The sequence below is a fragment of the Corvus moneduloides genome, chromosome 1 (genome assembly GCF_009650955.1).
Source record: "Corvus moneduloides isolate bCorMon1 chromosome 1, bCorMon1.pri, whole genome shotgun sequence".
NCBI lineage: Eukaryota > Metazoa > Chordata > Aves > Passeriformes > Corvidae > Corvus > Corvus moneduloides.
The window spans coordinates 144,370,842-144,397,866 of record NC_045476.1 but is presented as its reverse complement, the minus strand read 5'-3'; the positions used below and the strand labels follow the sequence as shown (position 1 = coordinate 144,397,866).

The 27,025-nt window shown below is 41.1% G+C and overlaps 1 protein-coding gene across 1 annotated transcript; it reads left to right on the top strand.

Annotated features, from left to right (window-relative positions):
- The first annotated feature begins 318 nt into the window (after positions 1-318).
- YWHAZ (tyrosine 3-monooxygenase/tryptophan 5-monooxygenase activation protein zeta) lies at positions 319-27,025 on the top strand. The gene is made up of 6 exons (XM_032130402.1): positions 319-436; positions 2,671-2,974; positions 18,055-18,178; positions 21,735-21,898; positions 21,988-22,083; positions 25,965-27,025. Exons 2-6 carry the CDS (start codon positions 2,681-2,683, stop codon positions 26,022-26,024), a joined length of 738 nt encoding a protein of 245 aa, XP_031986293.1. The 5' UTR covers positions 319-436; positions 2,671-2,680; the 3' UTR covers positions 26,025-27,025.

Here is a 27,025-nt window from a genome sequence, read left to right as displayed (position 1 = left end):
CCGCGCACGGGCGGGTGCGGGGGTCTCCCCGCCGGGCCGGGGCCGGTGCTGCGGGAGAAGCGGGACGCGGCCCCGAACCCGCGGCGCCCCGGGCCGCCCCGCTCGGCTCGGTGGGTGGGGGCGGGGGGGTGCAGGCGCGCGCCCGCGGGCGGGGCCGCCGCCGGCTCTGGGCGTGTCCGCGGGGTGGGGGAGCGAGGAGGGGGGAGGTTCGCGCGCGCCCTCGCGCGCCGTTGCCATGGCGCCGCTTGACGTCACGGGCGGCGCGCGGCCCGCGCGGAGCGGCGCGGTGATTGGCGGAGACGCCCCGTGCGCGGCGCCGGGAGAGGGAGGGAGGGAGCGAGGCTGCAGCGCCGCGAGCGCCAGAACCGCACAGTCCGCGCCGGCCGCCCGCCCGCACCGACGCACCCGCGCCTGCCCGCCCGCCCGCCGCGCACAGGTAACGGGGCCGCCGCCCGGGACCGGCCCCCCCACCCCCGCACACGGCAGGTCGGGAGCACTGAGCGGGGCGGCCGGCGGGCAGCGCCCAGCCCGCCCTGCTCCCCCCGGGGCGGCTCCGCGGGGAGGGAGCGGGACGCGGGGGCCGCTCCGCGGGGCGGCGGGGGCTCTTCTCCTCCGGGGATAGGAGGGAAAAAGGGGGGAGCACCGGCGGAGGGGGCAGCAGGTGAGGGCGACCCCGCGGGCAGGGGAGCGTCGCCCCCGCCGGGCGGGGGCCGGGGCGCGGGCGGCGGGCGCTGCCGGGTGTGGTCTGCCGCCGGGCGCGGAAGAGTCGCGGCGGCGGCCGCCCCTCGGCCGCGCTCGCTTCCCTCCCTCCGCCCAGGCTCCCCCCCAACCCCCCCTTCCGCCGCCCAGGCCCCCCTGCCTCCGCCCATCCTCCCCGCCCCGGCCGAGGGGTCCGGGCGGGAGCGGCGGCTCCCCCGGGACTGGAGGGGGCTCCTCCTCCGCCGCTCCCCCTCCCCCGCGCCGAGTCCCCCGGGGATGGGCCCGCGGGCTTTCCCTCGGCCGGGGCGGGGACGCGGCATCCTCCCCCGGGGGCGCTGGGCGGAGGGGAGCGGGATCGGGGCGGGCCGGGCTCCGGCGCCCACCCGCCGTGACAAAGGCGGCGGGCGCGGCGCTCGGTGTCCCCGCGGCGGGCGCGGCGCGGGGAGGGAGGGAGGAGCGGCCGCAGCGCCCCGGGGCCGCCCGCCCGCCCCGCCCTTCGCTCCGCCCGCCCCCGGGCCTCTCCATTTTCTGCTGTCACCGCGCTCGCCGTGCCGGAGCCGCGGCAGCGCCCAGCCCGCGGGGGCGGCGGGCGGCCCGCCCGCCCGAGGATGCTGCCTCCCGGGGATGCTGCCGCGGCAGCCTGCGGTGCCCCGAGGACTAGCGGCGGGGCCGGCGTTCTGACCACGTTTCCCCGGTCATGCCGAGTGGTAAATAACCACCGCCGAACGCTTGCTTTAAAATGGCTCCTTAACCCCGCCGCGCGCGGTGCGGGCAAGTTCTTCAACGCGCGTCTGCAAACAAACGCCGGGTTTGTGCCCCTCTGTTGGGGACCGGAGCTATTAAAAGTTGTAGTCACCTGGAATGTTAGAATGTGCTTAATTTATTCCCAAAGACGGAACATAGCCCTGCCATTGTTTCTCCTAACATCACATGAAAGGACAAAAGTCAGAGTGGTTAAAAATTAAGGTGCTTGGTGGGCATGTGTGGAACATACATAAATATATAAAGCATTCATGACTAAAATTGGTTCATGCTTTAATAATCTTGTCAAACTTTAAAGGATAATGTATCCTAGTTCCTCCAAATGATCACGTTAGGATACACGGAAGGATGGGGGGTGAGGGGCAAGTATTTTTTCCTCCTGTACGAAAATAAATTTCTCAATACCTCTGCTCAGCAGAGCTTGATTTTTTTATGTTCTTTAAGTGCTGATAAGACAGATTATGAAGCATCTCAGCCAGGTTGTGCTATCTGAAATACTCATGTTGAAGTAATGTTTTTAAGTAGTAAAATTTTCTTTTGTCTCTCAAAGCACAGCCTGTCGGGCAGAGCAGCAATACCTGACACACAACATCCCATAATGGGGATTTCCATTTTGGGAAAGGGAGTTAGCACTGTGGGAAGGTGTACAACTTGTGATTTAGATATTTGTTGCATTCTGACTTTTTAACATCCATTGTGGGTTTTCATCTGCAGATCTGTATGTGAAGTACTTCTGCATGTAACTATGATTCTGTTAAGGCTCAGAATGCTGCTTGGTATTGTTTGTCCAACCTTTATTTGGTTGTCTCTTTTGAAAGCTTACTACTGGGTATTTTCTTTGTTAGTTTTTTTACACTGATAATGTAGTCTTATGAAAGAGTGGTGGCAAAGAATTGGGATCATTTTTGTGCATAAGATAGAAATTATTTTGTTTCAGTTCACCTTTGGATGCTTTTTTTGTGTTTATTGAAATAACATACTTTTAAAAGTTAACAGTTTTTCAGGAGGAAGCAGTGGCTTTAACTCTTTACTCCATGTGTCCACGTGTTTGAGCATCAAGTGCTGTTAGTATGCCTTTGTTCTGGATTTCAGTTGTACCTCTTACAGTTCCAAACTACTTAGAGAATACAGGTTGCTCTGCTTATGAAGTTAAAACACCTTTGTCCTTGACCAATGTCTGAATAATGCCTCACTATTTTTCCTCTTTAGAAATATCAACATGGATAAAAATGAGCTGGTGCAGAAGGCCAAACTGGCTGAGCAGGCTGAAAGATATGATGACATGGCAAGTTGCATGAAATCTGTGACTGAGCAAGGAGCTGAGTTGTCCAACGAAGAGAGAAATCTTCTCTCTGTTGCCTATAAAAATGTTGTAGGAGCCCGTAGGTCATCTTGGAGAGTCGTCTCAAGTATTGAACAAAAGACGGAAGGAGCTGAGAAAAAACAGCAGATGGCTCGAGAATACAGAGAGAAGATTGAGACTGAGCTAAGAGACATCTGCAATGATGTGCTGGTGAGAAATAATGAAACTGTTGATCCATTTTTACTTACAGTTGCAGAGTAAATGGTACTGGGCCCTCTGGGAATATTTCTAGTCTGTCAGTAAAGCTGTGGCCGCCTTTGCTATTTCTGATGATAAGGTTTAAAAAATGTCTGAATTTTTCTTTCCCTGTAATGTGCTGATTATTTGTATACAGATTATAGTTATGAATGCTAATAAATTTGGAGACATGTAGAAACATTATTGTACATAAAGTAATAGTTATGAAGGGTCAACGTATTTCCCTGAGACTGAACTGTATACAGGTTTAGTTTGAGGGTTTCTCCTCCCCCGGTGCCCTTCCCCCTTAATGCAATATTTGTATCCTAGATCTCTTTGATTTCTGCAACTTTAATATGCTGCTGTAATTGTAAGAGGTAGTTCTTACTCTACGGAAATTGTGCCCCTCCCTGGGTAAGATGATGTAATGTTAGTTATGACTCAGCTGTGCAGAAAATTGCCTGCGGGAAGAGGCAGTAGAAATGCTGTGATACCCGCTTAAACTTAAAATTTTTAGTAGCAAACTAAAAGGGTGTTCAAGTTAGGCATTTTCTGAGACTTGTAGTTACATTAAAATGTGCATGTACACAGCAGGCAATGCTGTATTTTCCCTGGGAGGCTGGTTTATGAAATCCAAGCCTCTTCCAAATGCTTATTCCAGATTGTCAGGTTTTTTCAACTGCACATGCCTTTGGTGCTTCAATGAGCACACGAGGAGCAGCTGTTCAGTCCTGCGACCACTTGAGAGGTAGAGGTTAATGTCAGCAATAGAGTTGTCCACTGCACTATGGACCCTGCTGGTGCGTCATCCCATATGTGACCAGGGATCAACTGTAGGTGACAGAATGACATGCGACATGAGGGAGGTGTTAAATAGCTACATTTATGCCTGAAGATCTGATACCAAATGAAAATTTAAGATCAATGAGTAGCGTAAATTTTGCTTGATGTGTGAGATAACTAAATGATAGGTGATGATAGCTTCTAGAAGACTGGTTTTCCAAGGGTTTGTAAGAGTCAGCATGAATAACTGAGTCTTGGCTTCCAGTTCAGGCTGGCCGCTATGGTTATTGTAACACACACAATTTTGTATGTTTTGTTGTCTTGTGTAAGGATAGCTCTTTAACTTCCACTATGAAAATGGAAATGCAGAACTTATCATAGGAAAGAACTGATTTACTGCTACTTGTGTTGTAAAGTGGTGGCTCATCTATTCAAGCCAAGGAAATGAGGATCCAAATCTGGCATTCTAATTGGTTGTTATTTCTTTCTTTGTTTTATTAATGGGAAAGTCAGGCTGGGGGTAGATGCTTTCAGTTGAGAGTGATCTGAAATTCTTTTGTAAGCTGCGTTTTGATTTAAGAAATTATTTTAATTAAATCTGGATTTAGAAACCTTAGAAGAATTTAGTGTTTGCAATTAATTTTTTGCCTGATGATGGAAACAGGCTAAGGTAAAGCTAGCTTTTACTGTGCATGCTAAATACAAAAATTAAAACAAAACCCAGCTTTTGAGTTTGCTGCAGCAACTAGAGTGCCTGGGAGGGGAGGAATATGGGTGGAGAGTCTTGTTAAATCTTCTGAATCTCAAAATGGACTTGAATTTCTTTGTGTTAATGAGACATACATTATTCAAAGAAGTTATTGTTCTCTGACATGTTACTATTTTTAAGAAGCTAATGACTAATTTTTAACACTGCCAGTCCAGTTTTTCTTAATATGTTAAGGAAAAATTACTGTCCAGAAGAAACAATGCCTTAGGCAGTGATTAGCAGTAAAAAACCTACTTTTTTGACTTAAAAAGAAAAAAATGAAAACTTTTGTATTCAAAGGATAGGATTTAAAAATACTTTCAAATGACATGTGCTACCTTTGATGTTGCCAATTCCACTGAAGAATTAGATTTATATTTAAAAACATACTCTTGTTTTCTTTCTTGAAGGATCCTATTCATGTATGTTCTTACTCACCCAGAAACGTGGCTGACTGTATTGCTTTATCTGACATCCACTTCTCTTTAACAGAAAAAAAAAGAACTGTGGTAACATGTAGTTGTTTATTATGAACAGAAGTCTGCACAGTGCTACATGCAAATATAGAACTAGGGTTTGGGTTTAGTTTTTGGGGTTCTTTTCAGAAGATCTCTGTAACTTTTATGCAGCATAATCTAGTCTATAACTGTTTGCGGATGTGAAAAAGCGAGGCTTACCAAACCTTAATTGGTGTGAGGTATGCCGCTGATTAATAAGACCTAAAGTGTTAAACTTTGAAAGCTTTTAGTTATGAGCCTTATCAGTTAAGAGTACAAAAGCAGCTCAGCAACTTTTGTATCTTTTATTGAGTCTGTGGCTCTGTTTGAGCTGTTGTTGTGTCTTCAGTTGTCTGCTAGTGTCTTAAGTAATATTTAATGCCCAGGGGTGTTACATCACAGCTGAGTATGCCTGCTGTCCTAACTTCAGTGTTGAAGGGAGGAAAGCAATTTAGAGAACGTGTTTGTGACTACAGAAGAGTGTGGCCAGAGCTGGCTCCTCTGCAGCTTCCCGCTCTCTTCCCTCATCTGTTGGAATGAAATCTAGTGTTCTGGAAGAAATAGCTCCTCTAATCCTGTAGATACCGAGTATACTAAGTTCTTCCTGGACTTTGTTTCTATCTCTTCTACTAATTTTCAGAGAGAATAGGAGCAATTAATGATGAAGTTCTTTCTTGCTTCATCCCTATTGGGCCCAATGATAAAATTTTTGATAGTTATGTGGTCAGGTCCAAATGTTTCTTTCTCTCCTTTACACTGACCTTGCAATGGGGAAAGACAGTATCTGCATCCTTGCTACTTCCTGAATCCTTTTTTCTTGAACCTGCCATGGAGTACCTCTGCAACTCTACAAAGAGTTGAACTCATCCTCTTGTTTGCTGCAGCCTCAGAGTGCTTCTGTACAAAGAAGAGACACCTAAAATATCTTGTTCCAGCACCAGTTCTGTCATATATGCATTTAAGTATATTAAAGTGTAATGTAACCAGCTCTAGTTTGGAGTTGGTCTGGTAGTGCTGGTAAACATCAAGTAATTGTGACACATTGAGTGTAGTACAAGCTCCTTGCACTGTGGCAATGAAGACTGTATTTCCAAATTCTTCAATAGTAATACAGTCTGTGTGACACTGTGTGTAAGGAAGTACATTGCTATACTTGAGCATCTGAAAAGTGCTTGAGTATTATAGAAAATTTCCAATTGATACAGGAAATTAAGCTTTTAGTTAAGTACTTTTCCTCATGTTAGCTAACTGTGTGCTTCACGTCCTGTTTCAGTTTTTATAGTAGAAAGGAGGGTCTGTCTAAAGTACCAGTATAATGATCTGTTACAATCTTTTGTCATTTCCACAATAAAAATTGTTATTAATGTAACAGGTGTGGATTTTCTTTAAACTGCTTTTTGCCTTTAGTAGACAAATGAGCTGTAACTGAAGTGGTTCAAATTAAATCTGCAGTAAGCTGAATTTTTTAGCTAACAAGGGTTCTGAAACACAGAAGAATGGAGAGGTCTTTGAATAGCTAACTCCCTGCACTGCTTGTATGTTAAAAGTTCTCAGGAGCTCTGGTAGCTTTCAGGTAGACTCTGACATGAGCTAAATGTAAACTAGTAACTGAAAACATGACTGGCTGTCTTCACATTAGTATGAATGTAATTCCAGACAGTTGCACTCTCTTCCCTAGGCTGGCACATACTGCGGCAGTCCCTGCATGCCCCCCAAGTGCACAGTATGGGGCAGTTCCCATGTTCTTGCCCGATGCCCAGTCTTCTGGGTGATGTTGCTTCCCCCTCCAAGTTCCACCACAGAAATACCCTAAGTAAAACTCTTCTCTGGCAGCGCCCAAGCACCCTTTCACTGTTTCTTTGCCTTTGTAGTTGTTAAGGTCTGGAGAACTTCCGCAAACCTTGGCTCCCCTTCAGCCTTCTGGAGTTACTGTTGCACATAGGTGCTACTCATCACTTTTTCCTCACTCCTTTCTTGCCAGAAAAGCAGCAGGTTAATGGTGTTGTTCAGGACCTTCCAATAAGATGAATTGTTTGCTTTCTTCACTACATTATTTCTTCCTAATTTCACGCTCAGAAGCAGAAGATGGTACTCCTTGTGTGCTCATACTTGAGATTTCCTTGCACTTCTTATGGATGCTTCACTTTTTAGAAGTGGTAGTTGCGAGAACAGAAGGTTCAGTTACCTCTCAGATTAGTGAATTTAGGTTTGCATTTCATTTTTATGTATATTGTTGAGAGGGGGAGTAGAATGTTTAGTAACCTGTCATGGGGCTGCAGTTCACTGGGGTAAGGGAGTGTAGTTCCATTCCAAATGCATCTAAATGGCTTTTTAAAGAACATACCACAGAATTAATGCCTATTGCCATCGTTCTCAAATTACTGTGGAACTATTTTCTCATTGCCTGCAAACATCTAATAGGTTACTATGTTAACTTCTATAAAACCTGTCTAATAATTCTTAATGACAGGGTTAGGAAATTTAATCTTCTCTCCTACAAGAAGCCATATGCTTTTTGACTTGCACATGTGTGAATTGTCTTCTTAAAACTCAGCCACTGTATGCTCAGTGTGTCCTCCTGATGGATAAAGAGCACAGCTAACCTGTAGTCTGACAATACCATACAACCTTGCTATGATGATATCTGATACAGAAAATTCAGTCTTCCGACTGAAAATCACTACCTTAAGTTCTGTGACCCCTTCAGGCTTGCTTAAAGTTTTTTTTTTTTTTTTTAACTGCACTTTGTCTTTGAGATGTGTCATTTTTTTCAGAAAAAAAGGGGAGGCATTTATTGAACCTTATATTTGCAAAAATGTCTGTTACAGAAGGGGATGGTTAATGTGTTGAAATCCAGGAGTTAGGTGCCCAAAATAATTGAGGTTGGAAGGGAGGACAGATCTGGTTTGATCACTTTGCTCAAGGCCTTGTCAGTCAAATTTTTATTATCTTTAAGCGTGGAGATTCCACAGCTTCTCTGGGCAGCCTGTCTTAATATTTGTTCACTTTTATTGTTAAAGAATACTTGCATGTAATCAGAGCTTCTCATGTTGCAGCTTGTCTGCTGCCTCTTGTCATGTCATTGTAGACCTCACGAAAGAGTCTGGCTCCATCTTCTCTAGGCAGCTATATGCAGCAGTAAGATCTGCTGGTCTTCTCCAGCCTGAAGAAAGCCGTCTCTCTCAGCCTTGCCTTGTACCTCATGTGCTCAGCCCCATAGCCCCTTCAGTGTATCTGTGTCTTTCTTGTGCTGCGGAGCTCAAACCTGGATGTAGAACTCAAGATGTCATCTCAAGTTGTTAGAATTTGCATTAAAAGATGTCAATTGATAACGTGTGTTAGTGGCGTATGTGAAAATACTCTCTGAGTACTCTGGTTCGCAAATGCTTCTCTAAATGAACTTTTATATATTGCAGAGCAAAATGTAGCCAGGGCTTGCTAAGGGTGGTTATAATTTAAGCTTTTGATTAACTCTCCAAGTCTGGCTTTTTCAGTAAGGGTTTGGTTGGTATAATTGCTCACATACACTGAAGGTAGGAAGCAGAGGCAATTTGTATCAACCTCATTATTTCACTTACTTGCCTGATTGTAGCTGCACCCTTTCGGGTTTGGGGGGTTTTTTTGGCTGTTGGTTTTTTATTTTGGTTTGGATTGTTGGTTTGGTTTTTGTTAGGGTTTTTTTTTTTGCTTTCCTGTAGTGAAAGCAGTACCTAAGCTGGAGTAATTTCCTTTACTTTTTTAAGCAATTAGACTGTTGTAGAACTGTTGAATCTTTGATAATTAAAACATCCTTCATGGATCAGTTTAAATATGAGATTACTTGTGTTGTTTTTAATTTATTCTAATCGTAGCAAGAAGGGCATCCATAATGTTGACATGTATGTTTAATGCTCCCATTAATCATAAAATCAGCTAAGGTGCTCTGCATAAATGCATCTACTTCTTATATTAACTGTGCATGCACATGTGTATACACGTATGTACATGTATCTACATCCTCTTGCATTTATTGGAAGTAGAAGAAACCTTTATTATAACCACTAGCCCACTGTACTAATTTCATTTGGCAATAATGTTTAATAATTGGCTTTGATTTACAGTAGAAAGGTACAGAGTGCTTATACTGTTCAAAAGTATCCAAGTGACAACTTGCTTTATTTGACAGCAACCTTGTTATGTACCTGCTGCTGACCTGCAGTTCTAAACAGCGCAATAAAGTAAGTTGATCAGTTTAGTCACCTGTGACAGATAACTCTTCATCTTTGTGCTGCTGAAGAAAGAACTTCATTGCATGTACTTGAAATTTTGTGAAGCTGCTAGGTGTATTTGTTTCACTGGTTGGTTGCTTAGAAGTCTAAGAGCAGAAACACTGCATTGTTAATATATCAGCTTCTCCTTGTGCCTGTGGAAGCTGTAAGTGGTAGAAACATAAAATTTAGAGTGTGAACAGTGTTAGTGCATTATCTCTGCACATCTGTATGATCAAATACTGCACTATCTCTGGTTTTATCTAGAAACTTCTGTCTCATTGCCGTGCACATGACAGAAGTGCATTTCTGAAACAGGTTCTCAAATGCTTCACTTACTCTTGGCTGTGGGCAGACACCAGCTCCTGCCTCTGAAGCTGGTTGTCCATTCAGGCAGTAGTTGACTACTATTTTGAAATAGTTTGAGAAAGCTTGTGGTATTAAAGTTGATGGAAGAGAATTAAGTTTGTGATTATTTCTTAAACTTTTTTTTTACTGAATGTCAATCTTGTGCAGTGGATTATTTTTCTTGAAATCTGACAGAAGATTGGCAATGCCTCTTCAAAGGAGAAGTAATAATAAGTCATGTTCTGCTGAGACCAACAGTAAATTCTTAAATTTTTTTATCAGATAAAATATGTTGGACTTAATGATCTCAGAGGTCTTTTCCAGCCTACTTGATTCTTTGATTCAATGAGGCAGAGAAGTTGTCAGTTGGTTTTTGTTGGTGGTGCATTTTTTTCTGGGTGTTACCCTTTGTGATTATTTTACAAAGGATTTAACAAAGGTAATCTGATCTTTTAACGGGTCATTGTCTCCTAGTGCAGAATAGGTTTACATTGCTAAAATGGCATTTTTCCTAATAAAATGTTTTTATTAACACTGTGCTATAGTGAGCCCCTAGTCGATCCACATTCTGCTTCAGGAAGTTTCAAATCTGCTCAGAGTGCAATATGCTAAAGATAAATGGCTCCTGCTTCTATTTCTGATCAAGGATAAAATACATCATATTTATGGGGAGTTCTATTGTATTTGTTTAGACACCGAAACTGTAGAGTCTTAAGACAGCTTAAGAGGTGTTCTGGTTTGGAGTACAGCTACAATAGCTGTAGTTGAGACCTACCGTCTGAGCAGAAATTCTCACCCAACTCAGTTGGTTTCAGTTTTTTATTATCTCAAGTTTCTCAGAGGATGAAAAGAAAACTCTTTCTGAAAAGAGTAATGATCGATGTATCTGGTACCATTTAATTTTGATGCAAGTCCCCAGTTTTCAAGAAGCAGTTTAATGAGGTGATGATGAAAAAAAAAGGGCCCAGGTAAAAATTGCATATTGACTTTGATCCTCAGTGGAAACTGTTTATTAGTATCTAAAGCTATGCCTCAAAAAATTCAAGACTTCAATCCTAATGTTTTTCTGTTAAGTGTCTTTATAGCTGCTGCCTTTCATATGAGTTTCCTCAGAGTGGGTCACTAAACTGGAGAGGTGTTTTTGCCTGTGCTTCAGAATTTGGTTCCTTTACCATCATGTCTGTTATGAATGCTTTGGTAAAAAACAGTAATGATTGGCATAAAACACATGAGCAGTCTTTTGAATTCTCTCAAAAGAGCATATCCTGATACAAGGCACACTTGCCTCCCTTGCCATAAATACTAATTGGAAAGCAAAATAGTAGAAGAAACTAGCTAGTAAAGGATATGGTAGTCTTAATTTGAGGAAGGCAGCTCTGCAAAGGGAGCTACATGTATGGCTGTAAAAGTGTGAACTGAGATGCTGTTCCTCGTTGCCTCAGGTGCTGTCCTTTTCTTTTTTTGCTGACCAGTGGTGTGTCCATGCCAAGTAGCCTGTATGCATTTTTGTGCATACACCTACTTCTTACTGACTGGTGTCTATCCCTCAGCATATGTCTCATCATGAAGATGATTTTTCAGGGTGTCCTACTTCTTCCATGTTTCCTTTGCCTGCCCATACGTGAGGCTGCTTTTGTTCTCTTTTCTAAGGAAACACATTTAGACTGGTTTAGTAGTATTTTTATGTATAAACTAAGATTTCTTGCCATTTTTTCTGTCATATGGGAGTCTCTTCTGTCCATTAGTCCTTTAAGATCTTTTTTTCAGTTACCCTCTTACTACTCAGACTTCATTTCCTCTATTTTCTTTTATAGATCTTCACCAGATTGACTACAGCAAAACTGCTAATCAAGTGTACCTTTCTCCTGCTCTTAGCAATTACACGTGTCCCTATGCACTTCACATCTGCCACTGTTGCATAAATGCTGCAAATTACTCTGCAGTCAAATTCTTCCCCCCCCTTGAAGGTTCTTTGTCCTAAATTCTGAATTCCTCCCCTGCTGAGGGTCATGCTTCTCACCTCATCTCTTCCAGCCATCCTTGTCACCTTTCTCAAACTTCTGCTGCTGTTTCTGTGGGCAGCCAATTTGATGGGAAGAAAGAATAACTGGTACTGAGGACAAGCAGCAGGCTGGTTTCCTTCTTCAGCTGATGCTTTAGCAGAGATCTCCAGTGCCTCAGCAGCCACTAATAATGACAGCTTTTCTTGTATTCCTGTTCTGGTGGGCAAATGAGTAGAGAGTGTTCTGTAGCTAACTTTAAACTGTAGCTTCACTTTTGATTGGAGTAGAAGGCTGACAACAGTCCTTTTGGTTTTCCCACAAGAGGGTTGGAGGTCACCCATGAGGCAGCAGTTGCAGAGCCCAAACTCTGGGCAGAACTGTAATCAGGAGCAGCATAGTAAACCTAAACAGGGTCAAAACAGGGTTTGGGAAGGGATTGTCTAAAAATATTCCTCTTAAAAATGCAAATATTCATCACTTTTCTCCAACAATTCAGATGGATGCGTGTAAATAAAATGACTGGCCACGAATGGTTTAATTAAACCGTTTGTAGTGTGTGTGCCAATCTGTGCAGTGCAGCTAATTGCATGAGTTGTTTTATAGCTCATAACTTGCCTAATCCTTGTGTGGAAAACATTTATGCAAAATCACTTGCTAGCTTCTAATGGGAGTTGATAGGTGTCTTTTCTTTTTTTTAATGAAACTGAGAAGTAAATTAAAGACAAAAGTGGCACTCTTATGTACAGGTAGGCAGGTATCTACAGCTTCTCTTCTGGTGCATTGTGGGTATTAAGGTTATTTTGATGTAATGGGAGTTTGAAAAATGTGTGGAATGTGGACAAGAAGCCTGTTAAAAGGTTATTACCTTCATAGAAACCACACCTGGCTCAGGAAGTCCCTGGACATTGATGAAGGCTAAGAGAAGCATGACACTTTCTTGCTTTGTTCATGTGTTTTTCTAGTGGCATCCTCTTTTGGGCAGTGTTGCAGTGAGGTTAGTAGACAGAGGAGTCCCGTCAGCCAGTATGATCCCTCTTGTGTTCTTATAATGTCTTGGAGAAAGATAGTGGAATGCTGATTCCATCATGAAAATACCAGGCTCTTGTCATTAAGTATTAAATTAATTTTAGGCTGAGCTTAAAAAAAAATACCCTTTTTTTCATGAATTTAAAAAGCAAAGAGTTCTTCCATGTAATCTTCATCCCTATGTCGTACACCATAGATGGATGACAAGTGAGTTGAAGTTCAGCTAGTACTCTTGTGTAATTTATTCTCAAAATTAGAAAAAAATGTCATAACTATTGTCAGGTGTCTTTTGATACTGCATGAAAACAAAAAGCCTGTTTATTTATTAAGCAAAAAGTCAGGTTATCTCAGAGGAGAACAGATACTATTTAAATTACCTAAAGTTTATCAGTGTATTCTTTTGGAGTTTTGCCATTCTGCACCTTGGTTCTTTTGTGCAAGAATAGTATCTTTTTATTTCTCCAATAGTTCTAATGATTTTACTCAACTAGATATCTTAATAATTAAATTTTTTTTGTATTTAAAAATAAGGCTTCTTGTTCTCAGTACTTTACCCTATGTATTATCCACTAATTTCTACTTCATTTTTCTAGAATCTGACTCTTATTTTCTTGCTTGTCAGGAGGGAAATACATAAATAGAAAATCGATTTGTTGTTGCAATTGTCTCTAGTGCTTTTATAATTATCTAAAGTTTCTAGGCAATAACATGTACTGAGACGAAGCCTTTAATAAAGGGAAATAAGCACTGAACTAGAAGCAACAAGGCAAAACTGAGCACTAAAATAAAATTAATTTAATGCTCTTAAGGTGGATTTGGGAATAGATTTCTGGCCGATGCAAGATGCAAATGCTTTTAAAACAAGAGTAGTTTTAAGCTTCAAGTGTCAGGAAAGGACTCTTCAAGTCTTTGTGTTGGTTTCCTGTCTTCAACTGCAGTCCTCACCACAGTTTGACTAATGAAGCATGTCCACTTGCAGTAAGAAGTAGACAGGCTTTTTGGAGAGGGTTGGCTATTGGGAGTTTTTTTGTTACTACTTGTTAGGCTTCTTTCATATTCCTGAGTAAGTCTGGTAACTCTGAACCTTTCAGACTTTATCTTGCAAAACCGCAGGAAAAGGTACATAGAGCCTTTCATCGAAATGGGCTTAAAATGTGTTGTGCTTCATGTTGCCACTTGTTGACTGTATCCTGTTCAGGCAGTAGAATGTGTGAAAGAATGAAGAAAGTCAATCTCTTTCCAGTTTAGTGTTTAAAATAAGCCAGAATTGAAGTTCACCATTAGAATAATTCAAGTTGTGTGCAGACAGCTTCTGGTGCGTCTGTGGAGACAAAGACTTTTCTCTAGTACGTACATGCTGGGGATGAGGGAATGTACCAAATCTTATCAATGGTATGTGTGAGCACAGCTGACATCTCCCAAGTCTGAACATGTTTGTTTGCCAGTCCAGAGAACCAGAAAGCTGTTGACTTAGTCATAACCAGAATTGCAGGTGTGAAGTGTTGAAGCCTGATCTTTGAACAGCCAGCATATTAGTAAGAGTTGATACTCAGATTTAGTACATCCTTTCAAAAAAAAGGTAATTCCCATTAAATCTTTCTGAAAAGACTTACAAAAAGTGCTAGGAGCACTTGTACAAGCTGTTACAGGTTTGGGCCAAAAAGTACTTTAAAATGCTGGGCATCTGCCTGGTTGACTACAATGGTATGGTTTGTTTCACAGCAGTTAGACTCTTGCTGTCAAATTAAAAGCTCTTGACAATTACTGCTGTGTCCTTGGGGGGTTTCAAGGGTAGGGAGTGGTCGTTAAGTTTTGTTTGGAAAACTCTTCCTACCAGATGCTGATCAAGATGCTGTAATTAACTGCTCATGTATTAGCATATATGAAAACTGGATGAGAGTTTTGCGTGATAGCAGGAACATCATGAACAAGCATGAGACCTTAACTATATCTAATGTAGCTATAATATACATGGGCTGTATGGGCTGCAGTTGTCAGGGCGTTGTATGCATTGCAGTGGTGCAGATCACACAAACTCAGTAAATACAGATCACTTACTGATCCAGTCTTGGTCTAGCTGCTACCACTTCAGTGGCCTGTATGGTGATCAGCTCTATACTGATAAACACTGCCCTATCAACTGGTAAAGGAGAGGGAAGGTGGGGCATGTATTGCTGGTACTGCTGAAGCTTTGGACAAGTCCTATGAACAGGACTTAAATATCAAGATATTCTTCCTTGTGGGAAAAATTGTATCCTCCAGAGACACTTTGCAGTTAAAGCTATTAAAAAAATCCACAAGATAAACAGTATTCCCCATAAGCTGACGTGTTGGCAAATAACAAATTGTTAGATTTGTTGTGCTTTTGATTCTGCTATCTTCCGTAATTGAACTTTTAAAGGTTAGTAGTTCCATTGGTCTTACCTGTCTGGCTTTCTGTAGCCACACCACCTCCATGCAGGTTGTGCTCTCACAGCCACTTTCTAGGATAAAAGAGTGTACTCTGAATCTTCAGCTAACTTTAAAGGAGTGGTCTCTGTCTACTTATGCCAGTAAAAGAAAACAGATCCTGAAATAAATGGACTAATACAAACAGAAAAAACCGAATTTATAAAACTAAACAAATAATAGGGTAGAGGTCTCCTTTCAGTCATTCCACATGCTAGCTTTTAAATGTTCATCTGCTTACAGGTTTTATTGTTGCTATTTATTAAGTATTTGGCATAAATAAAATTCTTCCACAGATAGTGGCACACCAGTCCTACGTGTTGTTTGTATAGAATAGACTCTTTCATCCAAATATGAGTAAGCGCCCAGTGCAGTTTGAGTCGGAGTCTCTTTGCATTGGCTATATTCTATGAATAGCTGTTCAAAGGGATTTTCTCAGTTCATCAGTCTTTGAAATTCGACATGGCTGTAGAACTTTTTCCAGTACAAGATTTACAGTGTTCAAGCTCCTGTTGTCCTGCTAGTATTGGTCTGTTTAAGAAGACAATGAGTAGTCTTTCCTACTATCTGTCTGCCGGTGCAATTCGCCCATTTAGTTTGCAAACAACTTCACCTGGTTTGTGATCTAAGTGAAGTTTAAATCTTGGAGCTTGGTCGCTGCTGTGGGAGTGAGTAGAGCTGTATGTTTTAATCAGATGACTTACAATACAGATGAGGAATAATTTCTGTTTCTGGAATCACTGAAAATATTTTGGTCTTGCCAATTAATGGAGGAGGCAGAAGGAGGGCAGCTTGGTGCCAGAAGGGTAGGTGCAGACTGACACACCTGGCTTAATTGAAGTCTCACAGAGAAAAACTAATAAGGAGCCTCATTCTCAGTAGCTGGTAACCTTCAGTTGTAACTGGAGTTTCTTGGGACTCAAGAAAACGTCATAGCTACAAAGCTCGAAGCTCTCTAATGGTGAGGACAGAGCATGTGAGTAGTTACAGAGAGCTGAGGGGTGTGACTCATAAACCTGCCAGCCTCCTGCTACATCCCAGCCTCACTGGGGCAGAGATGGCTCTGAACCCTTCTCCTGGTGTGGTGGGATGCCTTCAGATGGGTGCCTTTGGCATGAGGCAGCTCGGCAGCCCGTTTGACTGTCTCCAGAGAAAACACTATTGCTTCTGACTGGCTTGTGTTGAGTTCCTTCTGTTGCCAAAGAATTGTCTCTGCTGTCATTTGGATGGGAAGCAAGGACATGCAGTATTTTTCAGTGTCTCCCTGCGTGGTTATAAAATGAAGTTATATACCAAGCCCCATAGTACTGGAAAGGCCTAATATTATAGATGAACGAATAAATCCACTACATTAAGGCCACTAAAGAAAGTCTACTTACAGGTTTTTATCTCATTGTAGCATAGGCACAGCTGACCTTGTCTGACTTTGGTTTCTGTCAGCCTGATGTCTTTATTGTCTGTATGGTGAGATAGAAATGATGAGAGAGATGGGTCACTCCATTTTGAGCAATTTCACACAACTTTGAGTCTACCAATAAATATTCATTATTAGCATTAGTACCAAATTAGCAGTGCTTTGATTAAAGAAAAAAGCAACCAAAACAAAAACCAACACCAGATTTGCTCTTCTTGCTCTTGCTATGAATTAGTTTTCTGTAGCTTAACAGTTGGCCTGTTAAGCAGGGCAGGTGTACCACAGGTGCCCATGTCACAGTGCAGTAGTTGCAGCATACCGTATCCAGGGTATGCCTATCCCAAGAGTATGTCCTGTGAGACATTCATTTAACCTTCTGGATGGCCTTGAGAGGAAAGTACTGTAAAGCAGCCATCATTCTGTAAGTTGGAACTAAATTAGTTTGTCCATTTCTGTGGTATCATTGGAAATACAAGCTAAAAAACTGAAGCAAAACTGCAATGTCAGTCATCTAATCTACAGGGGAAAAAAAAGATGGCCAAAAATTTGTACTAAAATTTCATTTAAAAAATTATTTTCTGCATAGCCTTCACCAAGTATATGTAACAGCCTCTGATTAAATTCTGACTATTCAGGCATGCTGTACCTTTTTTGACTTTTAAATAACTGGCTTTTCTTACAAAGTCTGACTTCAAGCACTCAACATCACAAAGTTTGACAAGCTTGTACCTTAATTTGACTAAATGTGTTGGAGATAGTGATTTTTTTTTTTTTTTTCATCACAATAGAACTCTTGCTAAATTATGTGACTGCCTCAGCTGGGAACTATGCTATAGTTAGAATAATCTAGAAAAACCTGGTCTTAACTGTCAGCCCATGGGGAGTATTTGGTGGAGTGACTCCAGAGAGCTACCTTTGCTTTGGAAGATAGAGGAAACACCTATTAGGGCAGCACATAAAGTCAGATAGAGGTGCTACAGAGCTGAATGTCAGATTGTTAGCTGTCTGGAAGATTGTACAAGAATCCAGGTTCACCTTGTGGTTTCTTGCTGGTGATGCCAGTAGAGCATTCAAGTTAATGGGAACTGGGCTAAGGAGGCTTATTTATTGCCTGTGTTTGTAAAATAATTGAGTCTCTGATTTGGCAACTGATGTATCAAATGCTTTTATTGTATTTTGTGGATGGAGACTTTCTTCCATGATATACCCTCTGCCCAGAATCTTTGGACTGTCTTATTTTTGCCATGGTTCTGTATAATGGCTTGTAGAATGCCATCCTTTGGTCATATTCATCTGCTAAATTGACACAGCCTCCTTCTCCCTATCAAGGCACACAATGCAGCATTCCTTTTATATCTAGAATCGGAATCCAGAACACGTTCTGTAGCTGACTGTGTTATGTAGGATGTGAAGAAAATAAGCAAAAAGTGAAGCTGTCTTGACTTTGAAATAAATTGAAGTATAATTGAATTGTTGGTTCAGCATGCTGTAAAAGTATGTATGTTCAAAAAAACACTGTGTTCTTTGTTTCCCTTTTAGTCTCTGTTGGAAAAGTTCTTGATCCCTAATGCTTCGCAAGCAGAAAGTAAAGTTTTCTATTTGAAAATGAAAGGAGACTACTACCGTTACTTGGCTGAGGTTGCTGCTGGAGATGACAAGAAAGGTATTGTATGTCAGCTCGTGGATGGACATTGTCCAATTAGATTGCCTTCGGTGGGGCAGCGACATAACTCTTAATTTTAGAGTATTTCTGATTTGGATGTAAATTTCTTTAGTAATAGGCTTCCTGTTTTCTGAAGGAAAATTATGCATAAATTGTTGGCTTTCAGATGAGTTACAAAAATTTCCATGTACATGCCGATGGAACCGCGAAACAGGTGTTGAGTCACAAAAGGTTGAAATCATCTCCAACTTCTGCATGCACCTGGTTTATCACTGAAGTACAGGTTTATGCATTTCTTGTCTGTCTGAATGTTAGGGGTTTTACTTCCTTGTAGTCTTGTAGCTTTCTGAAGACTTACTCTTGCCATTTTTCCTGCATTTCTACAGAATATAAGAAGTCTGCATAGGTTCAGTGAGCAAACAGACTAGAAACGACCTGGGGGTTGTTTCTCCTGGAGGAGAAAAGGTTTAATAAAATTAATCTTACTGTTAGGAAAATTTCTTCTGTAACCATGGTTGTTCAATGTCCAAATGTCTTCTATCTCCTCAAGTTTCCGATATTTTCATGTAAGCAGCTTGTTACAATTGCAGGTAAGTTGCCTTCACTTAAATTTAGTTAGAAAAGTTAATATGAGGTACTTAACATTTTGGGTTCCTTACCTGCTGTATTTGGAGACACCCTAACAGCATTGCTGCCTCCATGCAGAGTCACCTTCAGTTCAGAGCAATACATTAGCTGAGATCCAGCTTGCAGCAAACAGTGCCAGGCTGTTTCCTGGAGCCACTTCAGGGCTGCTGGCAGCATGCCCTGGGGAGCAGCACACTTCAGCACAGAGCCAGCCTGGTATGTCAGACTCACTTGGGCTGCCCTGAGCCTGCAGGAATTTGGGATGCGTGGGAGCGTGCAGACAGTCTGAGCCCACGGAGGTGGCACCCTTGGGGGTGTGGGCGCTGAGCTGTGCAGCCGGCGCTCGGCACCGCTCTGCCCTTGGCAGCACCCGCTCGGCTCCTTGCAGAGCTCCTGGGCACCTGCAGCCCCTGTGGCTCGTGCTGCTCTCAAGCTAATAAACCCCCCAGTATGGCACAGAACGATTTTGGTGGGACTTCAGAGACCAGATTGAGTTTGGTATAGAGGTGAAACAGATGTGGAATAATTTCGAGGGGATAGATGTGTCTGCTTTGTGGCATATGTGTTATATCCACGTTAACACAGTGAAGCCCAGTTTCCCCAGCATGCTGGATAATAGAGAGTTACACAAAGATCCTAAGGCTTAGTACAGAAGGCTCAATTTGATTTCTGATGTTTACTGACCCAGTCTTGGTAACTGCAGAACTGTATGTGTTAGCAGTACTTTAGATCTGTTATAGAGAGTTACCATGTTTTCCTTTGGTAATTTTAGTGATCTCTATTCACATGCATAGGAGGTAAAATATTTTGAATCCCGGAGTTTCTTATTCTGTTGAGGATTAAGTTACAGGCTCTAAAATTAGACTGTGAAAATCTTTGTTTAAAGTGCTTTTAAAGTTTATTTTTATTTTACCCAGTCTCCTGGTGGAGCAGCTTTTGGTGGGTTTCCATTTTTTCAATTTATCCCCCACCTCCAGTGTTTCATGTCACAGGCTTTTCCTGTATGTTGTCTGTGACCTTGAAGAAGAGCAGTCAATAATTATTATTTAGGAAAGAATGGCTGTTGAGTTGGACACTATTCTTCCAGCCTTTTGCAGTAAATACAGCAACAATATAAAGCTCCCAACTCTAGGAATTGTATTTTTGTTTATTTTATCAAATGAGGCTTCCTTATGGCAGTCTAGCAGACAGGAATGTCAAGCAGGTACCTTACTCTTATTTTATCCTTGAACTTTGGAGCTGCACTTTCTAAAGATCTCAAGGTTAAAAACTTCTATACTCTGTGGCTGATTTAAAAATTAACAGAATACATCAAATTATGCATTAAGTGCTCCGAATCATTGCTCAAAAGGTAACTGTTTTCTCAAATAAGGAGAAAAAAATACGCTTTTTGTTTTGAAATTATGTTAAAGAAAAATTACTAAAAAATAAAACTCTCAGCTTCATTCCCTGAAGTTACTTGTTTTTCATTCTTGTTTTGACTTTTATAAACAGCACCATTTTCTAAGGCTTTTCCATTATGAGAAGACTTAAACATTTCTCAAAATTTCTAAATGTAACTTGCAGTAAACTTAGTTCTTCTAAACTGTAATGTACTAACATCTGGTAATTTTCAAGATATTAGGGCAGCTGTCTGATCTGAAGCATTCCATTATTAGTGATGAATGTAGAGAGGACAGTGCTGATGAACTGTGCACTGAGTGTCCTCACTCTTCCATGTGGAAGAGAACAATATGATGCTTTAATTTTTGTGAGTATCTAAGGGTGAACAAACTGATTGCATAAACATCCTGAGTATTGATATTTAGTTGTTTCCACTCTTGGAGTCTGAAAACTCCTTACTTAAATACTGCTGTATTTTCGAGTCCTTAGCCTTAAAATTCCTTTCTTTGTTTTTGAATACATGTGACTGCACTCTTGCAGACATCATGCTGGATGCCTTTCTGGTTTGATCCAGAAGTGGTAGGATTGAAGACCTTTTGCATCTGAATTGAATGACTTTCTGCCCACCTTTTTCTCAGATGCTGGTGGGGAGCTGAGGAACAAGGGCCCCTTTGTGCTCAGCATCCAGAGCCTCCCTGGCCCCTGCAGCTTGTGGGCTGTGTTGGGCCTGATGTCTGACTTGTGCAGGCAGAACCTGCTCTAAGTTCAGGTGCCTTCAGTGAGGAAAGAAACTGCTGAGCTCTTCAATCTTCATATACACATTGTAGTTTCTGCTTTTTGCCAAGTGTTTATAACTTGTACGACTGAATCAATTAAGGGTGACAAGAGATTCATCTCTAAAAGAAAAGAGCCAAATTATTAATTTTTCTCCCTTGGAAGTTTATAGGCTCTAGAACTTTTAAGTTAGGTAAAAATGCTTTTCATATCTGCATTGGAAATAGAACTATGTTGGAAGCTTTTAAAAATATGTATTTAATTTGAGTTGAAGTATGCCACAGTATCTTTGCCAAGCAGTTTGAATGGAGACTCACAGATGACTGTTACTGGAAGGGTTCAGCATGACAGGCAAAGGTCATCGGTGTTTCCTGTGACTAAAATGTGGATCTCTAATGCATTGCAGTGTTTAAAGACATTGAAATTGTGGTAATGTGTCAAGTAGATGGTGGGTTTTACCTTCAGTGCTACAAAACTGCTGCAAACATTTGTAAATAAAAGTAGCCACAGGAAGAGAAGAGACAGTCAGGAAAGACTCAAACCTGCAATTTGGTCAGTAACAACTTCCCTCTTTTTTAGTAAATTGAAAATGTAATTTAATATAATCTCCATTAAATAGTGACTTGTTAGGTAAAGTGCTCATTCACAGGTGTTCACTCCTGACATGGTTTCTTCATGCAAGCATGAACACAGTCCTGATTGTGTGTCTGGATACAGTGTGTGAATTACTTACTTGTTGTGGGTTTTGTTTGTATTTGTTTTTTTCCCTAAGGGATAGTGGAGCAATCACAACAGGCATATCAAGAAGCTTTTGAAATCAGTAAAAAGGAGATGCAACCAACACATCCCATCAGATTAGGCCTGGCTCTGAACTTCTCTGTGTTTTATTATGAGATTCTCAATTCCCCGGAGAAAGCCTGTTCCCTTGCAAAAACGGTAAGTCAAAGAGGGGGAAATTCCGTTTAAATTATTTGCATAACCTTTTGTCACATGGCTAATGGAGTTGTTTGTTTTTATAACACTAGGCTTTTGATGAAGCAATTGCTGAACTTGATACATTAAGTGAAGAGTCATACAAAGACAGCACGCTAATAATGCAGTTACTGAGAGACAACTTGACAGTGAGTATCATCAAAGTTTGCATATAGGCGACAGGATTGGTCTTCCTGGCACTCTGAGTTGTCCTTTTTGTTCGCTGTTCTGTCACTTAGGAACAGGTCTACAGTACATCATTCTTCTGAGCTAAATCTTTCTCCTGCCTACTTTTTTTTTTTTTTTTTTGTCTGCATGCTAATTAACATTTTCTGACAGATGACAAATGAACCACATTTTTCAGGTTATTTTATTCAAGGAATCTAGCATGTTTAAATGATGCAGTCTGGACTGTGACTAGCAAACCTACTACACAATGTTAAACAGCATTTGAGAATAGTTGCATTTCCCTCTTTAAACCTTATGTCAAATTTCATATAGCTTATTCTGTGTGAATACATCTGCGAGGAAGAGATTCTGCATGAAAACTGGAAACAAAGCTAGCAGCTAGCAAGCCCATTTAAGCACCTGTTGTTTGCAGGTTTTAATTTTGGTAAAACTGAAGTGGAAATCAGTGCTAGCCAGGCTATTTCCATCGCAGTTGTAAAACAACTGTCTTAATTCTTTTTTTTTTTTTTTTCCCCTTGATCTCACAGCTGTCTTTGGTGTAAGTTGTCAGAATAATCAAAATCTTCATCTTGCGTGCGGATTTTTTTAACCTACTTTGAACTTTAAAACTGGGAAAGATAAACATCTAAAGCAAATGAAATTAAATGTAAGCAAACATGCAATTGTGTGATTAATGGCTTAGTTCACTCCTTGGTCTGTGGGGAGAAGAGCTGCAAGCAAGAAATGAAAAATAAGAAGCACCTCTTGTTGTCACATGTAGCCCCTTGTTAACACTTTGTGCATCTAATATCAGAGACCTTTGCAAAATAAATGCACTGCTTTAAAAGTAACTGCAAGTAGAATTGTACAGTTGCATAAAATTGGAGTTGCCATACTTCTTGCTTTTGTGTCTAACATTTAATTTCTCTCTTTTGGAGCCTTTTCCACTGGAATGACATTGCTGCAAAAACTACTTGTAATTTTTCCATTTGTTGCTTACAAAACAAATTGAAGTGATTTCTCAACCTCTGTATTGGAGACAGATACAGGGTTGGTATCACTCTCAACGTCTGCGTGTACTGTCCTCTTGAGTGGGATTGCTCAAGAGCTGCCCTCTGAATGAGTGGTTTTGAAACAGAGAATAGAAGCTGACTTCAATTGCTGCCTTCCCAGTAAAAATAATGTAAAGCTTGTCATAGCAGTTGGAAAGCAAATTGTTTCGCACAAGCAAAAGTTGGCCTGAGCTACCACAGTGTGTGAATTAGGGTAGTAGGCCTGATAATTGATGAGAACTTTCCATTATAAGGGAGAAAGCTGTAAACAGATGCAAGATTCCATATTCTTGAATGAATGATGTGTCTTGCCGTGAATGCTTAGCGTGATCTGTACGAGTGCATTGATTCCATGTTTATCCGCAACTTCTTGAGGTAGAAAATAACTTTTGATATGTGTGTGACTGACAAAAGACTACAGTGAATTTCATAAATGTAAAAAAGGTCTGTTTTGCCAGTTATGCAAGTTGTGCAGGCTGGTGCACAGCTGAGGTAGGTGGGCTTTAGACAGTGATTCAGAATGTTGATCAGTTCTGTGCAGGAGCACTTTCCTCAGTTGTTGGTTCTGTTTTGCCTTGAATCTTGTATGGCTGAAGAAGTCTGTGTTCATTCTCAGTGGGGACTGAAGGCAGAGGAGTGTTCAGAGGGCTGTCTAACATACCATCAACATCTGTTTTACTGGAATTGCTAGATTGTTTCTTTGCTCTGTTATGAAATTGTTTTGTTTTCTTTTATTAAATAAAAGGCATCCCTTCTTCTTAAGCAGTTCCCCCCCTCCCACCAGCAGATTTGTTAAACTGATCTCAGTACCTCAATTGGTAAAATTGGTAATGCCCCTTTCATAGCACTCAGGCCTTTTATCTTAATGAATGTGTATGTTTAGATTGGACATGAGGAAAGTTTTCATCACTAAAAGAGTTGTCAAGCATTGTAACAGGCAGCCCAGGGAAGTGATTGAGTCACTGCACCTGGAGGTATTTAATTTGTGTAGATGTGGTATTTGGGGACATGGTGGACTTGGCAGTGTTAATGGTTGGGCTTGATGTTGAAGGTCTTTTCCATCTTAAATGACTCTGTGGCTGTATTCTGGGGGTGATGATTTAGGATAGAAACCTCTGATAGAATTCTGATAAAACTGTTCTTACTAACTCTTCCTTACAAGAATAGCACTGAAATTGAGACTAATGTGGTAATATAATAATGTAGTAAAGATCACAGTGCAGGTCTAGAAACAGACTACTGGTGTGCAGTTGTCTCCAGTAAAATAACTTGTTGCTTAATGCCTTCAGCAAGGAAGATTAAGTGCAGATACCGTGCATTATGTTCAGAACAAGAACAAGGCTACTGGTCTTGTGCAGGTTTCACTATTGCCTTCTGCTCCTGAAAGGATGAAAAGTTCCTGATGATGGATTTTAAAAATAAAGGCATTCTGTGAGAGTTCAGTGGTATAGCACTGTACGTGGAGAGAATTAGTTAGTTTTATGTTTTACCACCTTATACTACGGAGTGTGAATGATTCATTTAATGCTTCTCTAACTCCATAAAGTGAGAGATGACAAATCATTCTGGACTGGTAATAGTTTGGAAGTAGCCAGCATGGAGATACTTGGTTCACAAAATAATTTCTTGGCCCTGGCTGTTGCTCTGGAACTGATGCTTAGTTTCCTTAGCTGGTACTTAATCTTGATATATGGCTCCTTAGTATGATTTTATGGAGCTGAAAATAACATTTTGTGCATAGTGCACGCTTAGCCTGATGTTCTTCCCTCCTGGCCCTGCCTGCCAAGTTGGCAGCTCCGTGTTCTGAAAGTTGCTAAAGAGGAGCACAACTAACTGAACAGAGCCAAGGGATAGAGATTTTGGTGAAATATTTTGGGGTTTAAAAAACAGAAAAAACCTTCAGATGCCTGTTCTGAAGAAAAGGTAATGTTCGCTATAGCATTGGGTGTGGAGAGATACCTTTACTGGAGCTCTCCTTCAGAAAGGCATGTGAAACTTGCTTGAGGAGAAACAAATTGCTGTTAGTTCCTGATTCTCAATTATCTGTTCTGTAGATCTGATTCTTGCCTGCTTGTTAGTTGTATATTACTCAGCCTCGTGGGTAAGAGACGGGTATTTGTTGGAACCCTGGGTTGAGAAAATTTAGGTTTATGGGATATAGTAATATAGATGTAACAAGATGGAGGATTTTGGGTGTAGGTTAGTTCCTCTTCTTTCTTCTTCCTTCTTCCTCACAAGTTTGGGTGATCTGGTATTGGTTCAAAAAAACCCCAGTGCAGAACATGAATGATTAGTTATTAGATTATAAGTAAAAATAAATTAGTTGGTATTCCATAATTGGGTAGCTTGGGCTTTAAAAGGCCTTGGAAGGTAGAACTCGAGGGCCATTGCCACCTTGTCAACTTAAAGGCACATTCCATGCAGCTGTACCACAGATAAGAAATAATAAACATCTGAGTCAGAAGAAAAGCTCAACATCTCCTGTGTTTTAATCCGAACTCTGAGTAAAAGAACTCACAAAACAGAGGCAAAGAAGAAAGGAATGGAAACAGACAATTTAATAGGTATTGACTGTTCATAAACTTACTCATTAAATGCAGTGTAGGGTTGGGTCACCTAAAGCTGAATTTCCATTTTGTCATAGCCAAGAAATAGATTCATGTTACTGTGTGCTTTTTCTTCACAGTGCTTAGTAGGACCTCTTAGAAGTTATTCTTAAGACATAGGCCTTCTTTCTAAAAATTACTTACTAATTATCAGTAATAAGTGTATAATAATGTACCTGTTACTCTGTTTCCTTTGCTAAACAGTTGTGGACATCGGATACCCAAGGAGATGAAGCCGAAGCAGGAGAAGGAGGGGAGAATTAACCAGCCTTCCAACTTCCGTCTGCCTCATTCTGAAATTTAAACAGTAGACCATTTGTCATCCATGCTGTCCCACAAATAGTTTTTGTTTACGATTTGACAGGTTTATGTTACTTCTATTTGGATTTCTGTATTTCCCATGTGGTTTTGTTTAATATTAGGGGAATAGAGCCAGTTAACATTTGGGGAATTTATCTGTTTTCATCTGAGGTGGCCAATATAGGGTTGTGAAATTTTTATACAAGTTTTACATGTTTGGCATAGTACTTTTGGTACATTGTGGCTTCCCACAGGGCCAGTGTTAAAACAGCTTTCTATGTCAGGCAAAGATGACTGCTTGCATATTGGTCTGTCATGATGGAAAAAAGGGATAATCAATGTTGCAGCCACAGGTGTAGTTAGTATGAATATCCAAGCTGGAGCACACATGGCTGCAAATACACTGATGTCCCATAGATATTGCATGTCACGTGAACATGTGACATCTGTGGAATATTCCAATCAAGTGTACATCTTTGATTGCAGCTGAAGTGTTCCTTAAGACAGTTTGATAACCCAGTCAGCTTTCTCTAGAGAAGGACAGAGAAACGGTTCACATTCCATTATTTGTAAAGTTACCTGCTGTTGCTTTCATTATTTTTGCTACACATTTTATTTGTATTTAAATGGTTTAAGCAACCTAAGAACAAATGTACAAGTAAAGATGCAGTAAAAAATGAATTGCTTGATATTCATAATGACACTGTATATCGAGCACAGCAGTAAAACAAAAACCCATGTATTTAACTTTTTTAGGTTTTTTGCTTTTGTGATTTTTTTTTTTGATACTTGCCTAACATGCATGTGCTGTAAAAATAGTTAACAGGGAAATAACTTGAGATGATGGCTAGCTTTGTTTAATGTCTTACGAAATTTTCATGAACAATCCAAGCATAACTGTTCAGAACATGTGTATTAAGTTGATGTAAGTGGAATAAAAGTTTTATGAATGGACTTTTCAACTA